Here is a 12500-nt window from a genome sequence, read left to right as displayed (position 1 = left end):
TGAAATTTGAAACAAAGAATGCAAAATCTATGGATTATTTCAAGGTGTTAGTAGACAGGGAATTATATGATGGGAGATTTATATATGACGAATAATACTTGTTTGCTCTGCTGTTGACATGGCTTTCAATCTTGTATGTATATATTATACATTGTTACCTTATTATGGTTATCTTCTATATGTATAGGTGTATGAGTGTGTGTGTGTGTGTGTGTGTGTGTGTGTGTGTTTGTGTGGGTGTGTGTGCGCGCGTGCTTTGCATGTCACGTTTAAGATATATGTTTGTACATCACATATACATGAGTACATTTAAGTTGAAATACTATCTTTACCACGTGTATCATTATTGTAATCTTTAATCAATAGATTTATGGCATTACTATTGATATTAAGGGCATTCAAGGGATTTTATCCTATTTTGCCCTATACCAAATTATGTTATGTTATGTTATGTTAAGCTCAAAGTAAAAGGGAAAATCGGTGAACAATCCTTTGAATTCTCGGCGTCTCATATCTGGAATTTCTTTCTATTTTAATTTAAATGTTCAAAGCCTCTTGAAGCTCTCCAATCTGGTTTGAAAAGTCACCTGTTCCCTTAATTCTACATAAATATGTGATCTATACGAGGGTCGTCGGAAAGAAACCAAAAAATGGATAGATATAACCTTTGCATCAGTAAACATTTTTCTCTCTCTGAAAACACAAAAAACATAGGGATTTAATTTAATTGTCTTTCTTCTGAAATTTTAGCACAATCAATAGACGCAACATAAGATGATATTGTTTTTAAGATATAAATAGCAATAAGCTATGTGGTCTAGTGGTATGACACTCGCTTTCGGATCGGAAGGTCCTGGGTTCGAGCCTCGCGCTCGGCGCATAGTTGAGTCCTTGGAAAAGGTTCTTTACTCACATTCTCTCACCGTACTCAGGTGTAAAATGAGCACCTGGCCGTTAACAGCGTTGTCCTTGTCCGAAAAATTGTAATATCGCCTAACAGGCGTTATTTTCCTTCCTACATGTTAAATGTTGCTGTTGACCAGGGAACCTTTGTAAAGCGCTTTCAGCACATTTAGAGGATATTGCTCTATATAAAGCTCAAAGCTCAATTTTTAGGAAAATAATTGGAAGCACAATTTAATAAACAAACACAGTCAATTTGGATTGTCCCTTTATCAACAAAACACGATGAATGAAACACTACAGACCGACGTGCACTTATGTTCAGGCCTGATAGCCCAATTCCTTATGGGCTCATTGTTGGAATGAAAATCTAAAAAAACGACGTCATTAAATGTAATAGCCAAGTTCGGTTAACCGCATATGTAAAGTCTCTCAAAAATGGATTAAATTTTAGGAAACATTGATGCGACAGGAAATAACATGTTCCATCATATGAACGCTCGAAGTGAAATTGAGCAACAAATACTTATTTATAAAAGTTGTGCAATTAATTAAATAAAAAAGGGAGGTAGTATATAGTGGGAAATTGAGTCATGCAGTATAGAAAGTAAAATAAAATAAAGTGTATATTGTAGTTTGGAAATTAATACACTGACATTGGAAATAAGGTTTTACAATTTATGTAAGGGATGGTGGTAATAGTATTATTATTTGTGCAGTAGCAAAAGCAGAAGCAGCAGCAGAAGCAGCTGCAGCAGCAGCAGCAGCAGCAGCAGCAGCAGTAGTAGTAGTAGTAGTAGTAGTAGTAGTAGTAGTAGTAGTAGTAGTAGTAGTAGTAGTAGTAGTAGTACTGCACATTATTTTATAGAGCAGTAATCGAAAGTGTTTTGTCATTTTGTATAACAGCTTGGGAAAGCAATTGACTAGCAGTGGAAAGGAACAAAATAAATTCAAATATTAAAAAAATCCATTAAACGCTATATAAATGATGTTGACGATGCAGATCTTTTATACGAGAAATTTTGCATAAATAAAATAACTAAAATATTAAATGACCAGTATCGTCCACTAAGACCATCAGTTATTACGTCAGGAAGAAGTGGTCGCCCTTTCTCTATTTCAACGAAAACAGAGAGACACCGAAAATCTTTTCTGCCGTCCAGTATTAGGCTTTATAACAACAAGCAATGATCATTTTATATAATTATTTCGCATTTTTACTTTTAAAAAATGTAAATATTAATTTATTAATTTATTTGTTTTGCAATCTTTTCAATTTTCAATTTATAGTGACAGTTTTAACTATTTTACAGTGTTGAAATTATTCATATTATAAAGCGCAGCTCTGGTTATGGAGCTGCTCCTTTTTTATATATACATCCTATTTCCATTGTATTTTTATCTTATTGTGTAAATTATAACACGTCTGTACAAAAAATTTCCTTTTTGGGATGCAATAAAGTATTATTTATTATTATTATTATTATTATTATTATTATTATTATTATTATTATTATTATTATTATATATTATTATATATATTATTTATTTATTATTAGTAGTAGTAGTAGTAGTAGTAGTAGTAGTAGTATAGTTAGTAGTAGTATGTAGTAGTGTAGTAGTAGTAGTAGTAGATAGTAGTAGTAGTAGTAGTAGTAGTAGTAGTAATAGTATTAAGGTAGTAGTAGTGGTAGTAGTGGTAGTAGTAGTAGTAGTAGTAGTAGTAGTAGTAGTAGTAGTAGTAGTAGTAGTAGTAGTAGTAGTAGTAGTAGTAATGATAGTCGCGTGCAATTTGAGCAATGGACGATGGATAGTCGGGAAGATCGTAGGGGATCATTATTTATTTTTGTATACCTTTTATGTTTCTGAAAGTGTACCATGCATAATTCTTATTTAATTAAAAGGTAGGTGTACTCAATAACATATCAGATAACCGAATATAACTCAAGTTATTTTACTCATTATTTCAATGGATAAAGATGATTTAGTTGCAAAAAGGCATTGACATTAGCTCTGCCTTTGATACAATCCGCAGAACAAAACTTTTGAAGGTACCAAATTCATTCCGACTAATAAGATCACTGCTAGCAAACACAACACTTACGTTTACATCTGGTGCGGAAACGGTTTCACTTTTAACATCGCTGGGAACTCCCCAAGGAGACAGTCTGAGCCCAATACTTTTTACAGTATATTTGGAAGCAGCACTAAAAGAATTAAGACAAAAACTCCCGATTCCTCAAACCCTTACCCGCGAACTAATTTACGCAGACGATGTTGATATCATATTTGATACAGCAGACCAGGCGAAGCAGCACATACCAATAATATCAAATACTCTGCAACATTTGAATCTAAAGGTCAACGAATCCAAAACAGAAATTACAGTGGTTAGCAAGAAACAGGCGGAATGGAAAAGTGTCAGAACACTCTGAAACTTGTTTAATGAGAATGAAGACATCAAACAGAGAAAAATGCTAGCTCAAACTGCATTCAGAGAACTACACAACGTTTGGAACAGGACAAACATCATTAATGAAAATAAAAGAAAACGCCTTTACAAAGCGCTAGTGCTGCCAATCTTTATGTACAACTGTGGTACGCGGGGTCTTACAAAAAAGAATTTGAACACCCTGGACTCCCTTCATCGCAGACAATTGAGACGAGTTATTGGGGTACATTAGCCAGACAAAATCAGTAATGAGGATGTATATGACAGATGCAGAGTACAACCAGTCAGTACGCGTATAAAGAAACAGAGATGGAAACTGTTCGGACAAGTGCTCCGACGAGATGAAAATATTCCAGCACAAACCTCAATGGATGATTACTTCAAACAAGGAGTCAAATACAGAGGGCGTACACCAACTTCACTTCCAACAACATTGAATCAAGATCTCAAAAGATATCACATACATTTAGAAACAACAACCGAAGAACTGATATTTTCAACAACATAAAGAAACATCCAACTACCTCAGTATCTTAACACACATGATGACATTCTAAAGCTAAGAACACTTGCACTAGACAGAGATGTATGGAGGAAGATTACTAACTGGATAATAGAAACAGACTGACAAACTCGAAGCGACGCACACATTCACGACAAGCGTCCATTTATTATTATTAATGTAACATTAAAAAGCTGGGATGTGAAAAAAAAGTTTCATCACACAAGGCATTAATCATAGTCCAGTAGAATATTCCACTCTATGATTGTTTTCAAAAGGAAGTCGTACAGTTATTATTATTATTATTATTATTATTATTATTATTATTATTATTATTATTATTATTATTATTATTATTATTATTATTATTGTTATTATTATTGTTATTATTACTATTATTATTATTGTTATTATTATCATCATTATATTATTATTAATATATATTATTATTATTATTATTATTATTATTATATTATTATTATTATTATTGTTATTATTACTATTATTATTATTTTATTATTATTCATTATTATTATTTATTATTATTATTTTATTATTATATTATTATTATTACTATTATTATTATTATTGTTATTATTATCATTATTATTTATTATTATTTATATTATTATTATTATTAATTATTATTACTATTATTATTATTATTATTATTATTATTATTATTATTATTATTATTATTATTATTATTATTATTATTATTATTATTATTATTATTATTATTATTATTAGTATATTATTTATTATTTTTTATTATTTTATTATTATAACTATATTATTATTATTATTATTATTATTATTATTATTATTATTATTATTATTATTATTATTATTATTATTATATTATTATTATATTATTATTATTATATTATTATTATTATTATTATTATTATTATTATTATTATTATTATTATTATATCATTATTTTATTATATTATTATTATTATTATTATTATTATTATTATTATTATTATTATATTATTATTATTATTATTATTATATTATTATTATTGTTTTATTATTATTATTATTATTATTTTTATTATTATTATTATTATTATTATTATTATTATTATTATCATTATTATTATTTTTGTGTGTGTAAGGGGGGGGGGTGAATTGGTGATGGGTTCGTGTGTGATGGATCTTGTTGTATTATGTGTGATGAATGGTGTTGCGTATTGTGTGATGAATATTGTTTCATTTATGTGATGAATGTTTTTACGTTTTGTATGGTGAATGATGTTGCGTTTTGTGTGATGGCTGTTGTTGCGTTTTGTGAAGTAAGCCGGGTGGTGATTGCAATTTCCTGATCGTTTGAGACTTGGAGCATAACACATGTAATGTTTTGTTTAGCCAAGAGATCGTTTTCCATCACAATAATAAAGCCAAAATATTTTGGTTAATAAGACACTTGACAACACAGCAGTATTGTCTATGCTTCGTAACCAAAAGATACCGTGTTAGATTCTCCGTCGCGCTGTATGCCCTTGAGTAAGCTACCTTTCTCTGACTACACTGCGCCTAAATGCTGTGTTATTCAAGTCTCCCTTTGGAATAGACACTAAAGAAAAAAATCCCCTTAGAGATTATTGAAGGAAATCTTATCTTTTAATATTGTTTTATCAGTTTTGTAAATGGACAACTAATGTGCCTACCTGTGGCTCTAATTGATCCACCTTTGAATTTGACAATAAGAGGAGATCCAATAATCCGTATGTAGGTCAATCCGTACAGCCAGTGTAACTCGTCTTTCGATACTGTTGAAACGTTCAGCTCAAGGGAGTAAAGCATTGGTTCGAGAAAACCTTTATGGATACGATAGGAGTCTCTATGTGGTTGATGGATGGGTATTTCTCTCATGCTGTCAAACGTTTCTTCGCGTAGAGTCCACAAGCTCCATGTGAAGTTTATAGGGTTAGTAATGCATTTTAGTATTGCCCGACTCGTGATTTCAACTTCTGTGGATGCCATGATCAACAAAGGCGTTTTGGGATCAGCATACAATTTCTCAAATATACCTTCACCGCCAAAGCACTCACTTTGCACTACACAACTGGTTGTTACAACTTGCCACCCAACACGATTTGAGCAATTTACGATTATATTTTGCTCTCCCATAGACATATATCGTCCCCAGAGAGACATTTTGGTTTCTGGTGTTATACTTCCATTACGCTGATGAATTTTTCTGTTGAGAGCGTCACCTAGATCAATGTAGCACTTCATATATTTAATGGGCTTTGAGTTGTTGTGCATTTTGATTTCGACAATTACTTCCCCTGGTGGTTGATGAATTACAGATTCAGTTGTCTCTACATAAAGTCCGTTAGCAGCATTGTCAATGAAAATTGCCTCTGGAAAAATCAAGCGTTCTACAATATTCCCAACCGTTATCATTGTCGTTACGTCGTAGAAGTCAGGATCATCGAAGACATGGGAATACTTGCAGCTTCCACTTTTGCAACTTCTTGTTTTGCTATTTCCGTCCCCGAAGCTGATGTAGCTGGAAAAGGTTCTTCTTCTCAACTCATTAAACGTTATTTCGATTGAGGTGTTTGTCTCACAGGCCGTTGGGTTGATTATTAGTTCAGTGATGCCAATATAAACCTTAAAGGCATAACTGAAATTACCTGAGAAATGAGAAGAAGAACGCGTTTTTAAATTGATCTGTAATTACATTATGAAGAGTGCACAAAAAAAAAATACAAACTCCTGAGCATGACAAAATACCTTTTATCATAATAATTTTAAACGTATACAATCTGAATTGCTGATATCTGTTGATTCATTTTTTGTGCACAAAACTTATTGAAAACTAGAGCTATCAATGAATAAAAATAACCAAACATTCATTCCCAAAAGGAAATTTGTCTTTAGGGTTTATTCCAAGGGAACACTGGAATAAGCCTTGTGTCAGCCCAGTGTAGAGCAGCAAAGTGAGCTAGCGCGAGGTGACTTGTTCGAGGCCACACAGCGCGGCGGGTTGTTGAACTCCGTACCTTTTGGGTAAGATGCAAAGACCATAACGCTGAGCCAGGCTGCCCCATGATATATATATATATATATATATATATATATATATAATATATATATATTTATATATATATATATATATATATATATATATTAATATAGCACAACTTATATTATAACAATCATATGGGCATCGACTTTCGAGAACTGCAATGTGTTTATTTATTTATTTTTTCTTGCAAACAATATCATATCATCAGTTACAATTGAGAAAAAAAATAGATAAAATGCAAGTAGGATTTATAATGGTTTCTACTATGATGCAACATCGAGATGTTTTGTGCACATTATGAAAAATAAAGAAACAAGAAAGAAAATGACTCGCTCACCTTTTGGTGTTTCTGCGTAGACGATGCCATCGTAAATGCCCCTCGTTTTGTAGAGATAACTCATTTCCCATGTTCTGAGTCTTTTCGTCATTACTTCGCCGTTTCCAAAATTGAACTTGTAGAGATGATTCAAAACCTCAGTTGTTCCATATAAAGAGAATCCAAAGTTTGTAAAGGCTGTGTTAGCAGTTTCAAGGGTACCGTTGATCCCAAGGGCTTCCGTATAGAGGAATGTGTAGTTATCTTTCGTGTAAGTGAGTACATCTATTTCCATACTCAGAGTATGTGCACTGTCGCCTTTTCTGCACGCCAATTCAACGGTGAAATTAGAAACCTGACATAAAAAATATATATATATATAATGATTTTAATTTTATATTAACTAGGCTAATCAAGTCGAAGACTTTAAAACATGAATTTCCTAACATGATATAAATGGCATGACACGATATAATGATCGGAGGTAACATCAATAATAATGATGACGATGATGATGATGATGATGATGATGATGATGATGATGATGATTGATAATATATAATAATAATAATAAATAATAATAATAATAATATAATAATAATAATAATAATAATAATAATAATAATAATAATAATAATAATAATAATAATAATAATAATAATAATAGAAAACATTTGTATATAATAATAATAATAGTGATGATGAGGACTCAAACGATGGGCCTTTCAGTCTGAAGGCGAGTCCTATACCACAAGACCACATAATAATAATAACAATAATAAATGGCATTTATATAGCGCTTTACCCCGTTTTCACAGGCTCTAAGCGCTTTACAGTGATATAAAAAAACATATTACAGTGAGACAAGTGTGAAGGAAACGTGATACGAATTCAATTTAACAACAACAAAATATGAAAATAATATTGCAACATTATGACGTAAAAAGATAAAACTTTAAGCGAGATTTGAACGTTGTCAACGAATCCGAGCATCTCACGTGTGATGGGAGAGAATTCCAAAAATGGGTGGCCGAAAATTGAAAAGACTGTTCACCTATTTTACGGAATGGCTTAGGTTTGACAAGGATTGATTGGTCATTGCTTGACCTCAAGTTTCTATTGGGGACATATATGTTTAGAAGGTCTTTAATATAGGAGGGACTGTTCGTGCTCAGGGATTTGCAGACAACAGTACAAATCTTATAGGCAACTCTTTTTTCCACAGGAAGCCAATGTAACTCACGGAGAAGAAGAGTTGCTGACGGGTATTTTTTGTTATTGCGTACAATGAGCCTGGCTGCGTTATTTTGAGCAACCTGAAGTTTGCTAATTTTGTCTTTAGCTAAATTCGCCCAAAGGGAGTTACAATAGTCCAATTTAGATAAAACCAGGGAATTAATTAAAAGTTCTGCTATATGCTTCGGTATTAAATTACGAATTTTGCTTATTTTTTTTCATTTCTATGTACATAGATTGTATGGTGTTATTCACGTGGCTTGTCATGGAAAGATCTTTATCAATGATGACGCCAAGGTTTTTTGCTCTATTTGAAAATACTATTATGCTATTTCCGAGAGTAATAGGTAATTTATTTGCCTGTTTAAGGATACTCGGCCTTCCACACATTAAAATCTCAGTTTTACTATCATTTAATTTTAACTTATTGTGGTACATCGAAGATTTAATCTCATTAAAACAGCTCGTAATTCGTTGTATTAAGAACTGTAAATTACTAAGGGGTGCTGAATCATATATTTGCGTATCATCTGCATAAAAATGATAACTCAGATTGAATCTGGATATCACACTAGAAAGGGGCTGCATATATACAGTAAAAAGGACAGGGCCAAGAACAGAGCCTTGTGGCACTCCAAAATTTAGTAAAACTTGTTCTGACTGAACACCATTCACAACGACAGTCTGCCATCGATCCTGTAAATATGATGTAAACCATTTAAGGGCAATTTCTTTTATGCCGAACGTATTTTCTAGTCTTCTTAACAAAATGTCATGGTCAATGGTGTCAAAGGCTGCTGAAAGATCGAAAAGGCATAATACATTGATATTGTTAGCATCAGCATTATATAACAAGTCATTAAAGATTTTAAGAAGCGCCGTTTCAGTACTGTGTTGATGTTTGTAGGCTGACTGAAAGGGTTGTTCCAAACTGTTGTTCTTAAGATGAGATGTTAATTGAGTAAGAACTACCTTCTCCAAAAGTTTTGACAAAAAAGGTAAATTTGATACAGGACGGTAATTGTTTAATATATTGTGGTCCAGTGATGGTTTCTTCAGAAGTGGTTTGACGAGGGCACTTTTAAAGCACGACGGAACTTCGCCAGTCAGTATGGATGTATTTATGATTGATGTAATGGATGGTAATAATGTATCGATGGAGCTGGCCAAAAGCTGTGCTGGTAGGGGATCAAGGTCGCAGGATTTGATGGGGGCTTTTTTTGTCAACTCGTTTATGAAACTATGTGAAACTGGTTGGAACTTGTCTAAAGGGGTACCACAGAATGTATTTGTATCTATAAATGGTTCATGCCGATCTAGTTCTGAACGAATGTTATGAATTTTGTCTTAAAAAAAAAGCCGCACATTGCCGAAGATAAAACAGACATATCTAGATCTACGATCTAACTAATCATAAAGCTGGAAAGACCTCAAAACTGAAGTATATACGTCCGTTGCTTATTTATGTGGCCAATTTTCTATGTAAAATACTGTGATCTGTAATATACTTTGACGTTATTTCATATAATTGTGTTGAAAACAAGATAAGTTCTACATTACTATTGCAGCTTCCTGAATCCCCTGCCTTGGTGACTTTTATACGAAAAAAATACTAGAAAATATTAGAAAAGCTCTTTTTTCTGAACTGTTTATCAGTGGGAAAATGGATTAGCCCTTTTTGGCCTTTTTTTGGAACGAACTTAACTTGGCTTTTTCTGCCCAATCGAGTCTTGCAAACCATCGAGCAGTCTGGTTTCCCAATGAATAAGCCTCATGCCTCCAAAGCTCTACTTTTTACCGATAAAATACCGAGTTTGATTCTCCACCGAGCTGTGTGGCAATTCGCAAAACGCCTCGCCCGAGCTCATTTCGTGACGCTAAACTGCGGCTACCAACTGGGTTAATCCGGTCTTGTCTTGGTATAGATCACACATACTCGACTCTCTGCCAATTATGTCTCTTGCCACGTAGGGCAGCAAGGAGGTACCTCCATCTTTCCCTGTCGATGGCCATCATCATCTTCAGAGAGCACCACCTCTCTCTCTCTCTCTCTCTCTCTCTCTCTCTCTCCGTCCTGCATTCTCTCATCTCTCCCATCACAGTTCTCCTCCAAGTTGCCCGGGGCCTTCTTCTTCTTCTTCTTCTTCTTCTTCTTCTTCTTCTTCTTCTTCTTCTTCTTCTTCTTCTTCTTCTCTTTCCGTCTGGGTCCCGTGTAGGGTAGTTTTGCTTATGTTTCCCTCCGCCTTCTCATAACATGTCCTATCCATCTCTATCTTCCTCTCATGATGATGCCCATCACATCACGTCATCCATTCTACAATTACAAAGATATGGCAGACTGTCATCGAAATCCCCCGAAATCTACCGAAACCCCCCGAAATCTACCAAAATCCACTGAAATCTACCAAAACCCCCCGAAATCTACCAAATCCCCGAAATCTACCAAAATCCCCCGAAATCTACCGAAACCCCCCGAAATCTACTGAAATCAACCGAAATCCACTCAAGTGGGGAGTGAACCAGAGACAATGGGAGGTAGGCAACAACGGGGATTGAACCAAAGACTGTGGGAAGTGGCACCAGTGGGAATTGAACCAGAGATTATGGAGGTGGGCATCAGTGGGGGTTGAATCAGTGCTTATGGGAGGTTGACACCAATAAGAAATGAACCAGAGACTGGAGTCCTCCTCGCATAGTCTCTGGTTAAATCCCCACTGGTGCCCACCTCCCATAGTCTTTGGTTCAGTCCCCATTGTTGCCTACCTCCCATAGTTTCTGTTTCACTCCCGTGTGGATTTCGGTATTCAGGAATACCCTTAATTATTGTTATCAGTTGTTATTTCTTGTTATCAGTTATTTGTTGTTATCAGTTGTTATTTGTTGTTATCTCGACAAAGATAAATAGTCTTACAGATTCATAAAGACAATCTTGGACCAACGATAAGAAAAAAAAAGATCAATTTTGCTTGAACGAGGCGTCATTCTGCATCATGACAATGCACCTGTTCACAAGTCAAGAGTTGTGAACGAGCTTCTCGATGGCTACTCTAGAGCATTGTTTGGAATACTCGCCCTATTCACCTATCATGACAATGCACCTGTTCACAAGTCAAGAGTTGTGAACGAGCTTCTCGATGGCTACTCTAGAGAATTGTTTGGAATACTCGCCCTATTCACGTATCATGACAATGCACCTGTTCACAAGTCAAGAGTTGTGAACGAGCTTCTCGATGGCTACTCTAGAGCATTGTTTGGAATACTCGCCCTATTCACGTATCATGACAATGCACCTGTTCACAAGTCAAGAGTTGTGAACGAGCTTCTCGATGGCTACTCTAGAGCATTGTTTGGAATACTCGCCCTATTCACGTATCATGACAATGCACCTGTTCACAAGTCAAGAGTTGTGAACGAGCTTCTCGATGGCTACTCTAGGCATTGTTTGGAATACTCGCCCTATTCACGTATCATGACAATGCACCTGTTCACAAGTCAAGAGTTGTGAACGAGCTTCTCGATGGCTACTCTAGAGCATTGTTTGGAATACTCGCCCTATTCACGTATCATGACAATGCACCTGTTCACAAGTCAAGAGTTGTGAACGAGCTTCTCGATGCTACTCTAGACATTGTTTGAATACTCGCCCTATTCACGTATCATGACAATGCACCTGTTCACAAGTCAAGAGTTGTGAACGAGCTTCTCGATGGCTACTCTAGAGCATTGTTTGGAATACTCGCCCTATTCACCTGATCTTGCCCCATGCGACTACTATCTCTTCTTTAAGGTGAAAGAAATTTTAATGCTGCGAGGTCAAAGATTTGAAGATGAAGGCGAGATCCAAGAGGCAATGAGGAATTCAATCATCGCTTTGGACAAAGAGCCACTGGTCACTGGTCACCATTTTGACAGTTGGTTAGACCTAATGCAGTATTGTGTGGAACGTAATGGTTCTTATGTTGTAGGGTAATTGGATAAAGTTTTATTTGATTCCAAATGCATAATATTATGTGAGTACAACGCGACAGGGGAACTTAATTCTGAA

General features: G+C 34.4%; 1 protein-coding gene across 2 annotated transcripts in view; it reads right to left on the bottom strand.

Annotated features, from left to right (window-relative positions):
• The window catches only part of LOC144966196 (uncharacterized), a 118505-nt gene that overhangs the window by 78191 nt on the left and 27814 nt on the right, over positions 1-12500 (bottom strand). For both annotated transcript variants that reach the window (XM_078902358.1, XM_078902357.1), the window contains exons 6-7: positions 7241-7574; positions 5534-6508 (exon numbers count right to left, since the gene is read on the bottom strand). In XM_078902358.1, the coding sequence (XP_078758484.1) occupies positions 5534-6508; positions 7241-7574 (1309 nt within the window). The remainder of the gene's footprint in view (positions 1-5533; positions 6509-7240; positions 7575-12500) is intronic.

Source organism: Berghia stephanieae, chromosome 2 (assembly GCF_034508935.2).
Source record: "Berghia stephanieae isolate SIO BIC M18660-M18661 chromosome 2, UCSD_Bste_1.3, whole genome shotgun sequence".
Lineage (NCBI taxonomy): Eukaryota > Metazoa > Mollusca > Gastropoda > Nudibranchia > Aeolidiidae > Berghia > Berghia stephanieae.
This window is presented reverse-complemented; position numbering and strand designations above follow the sequence as displayed.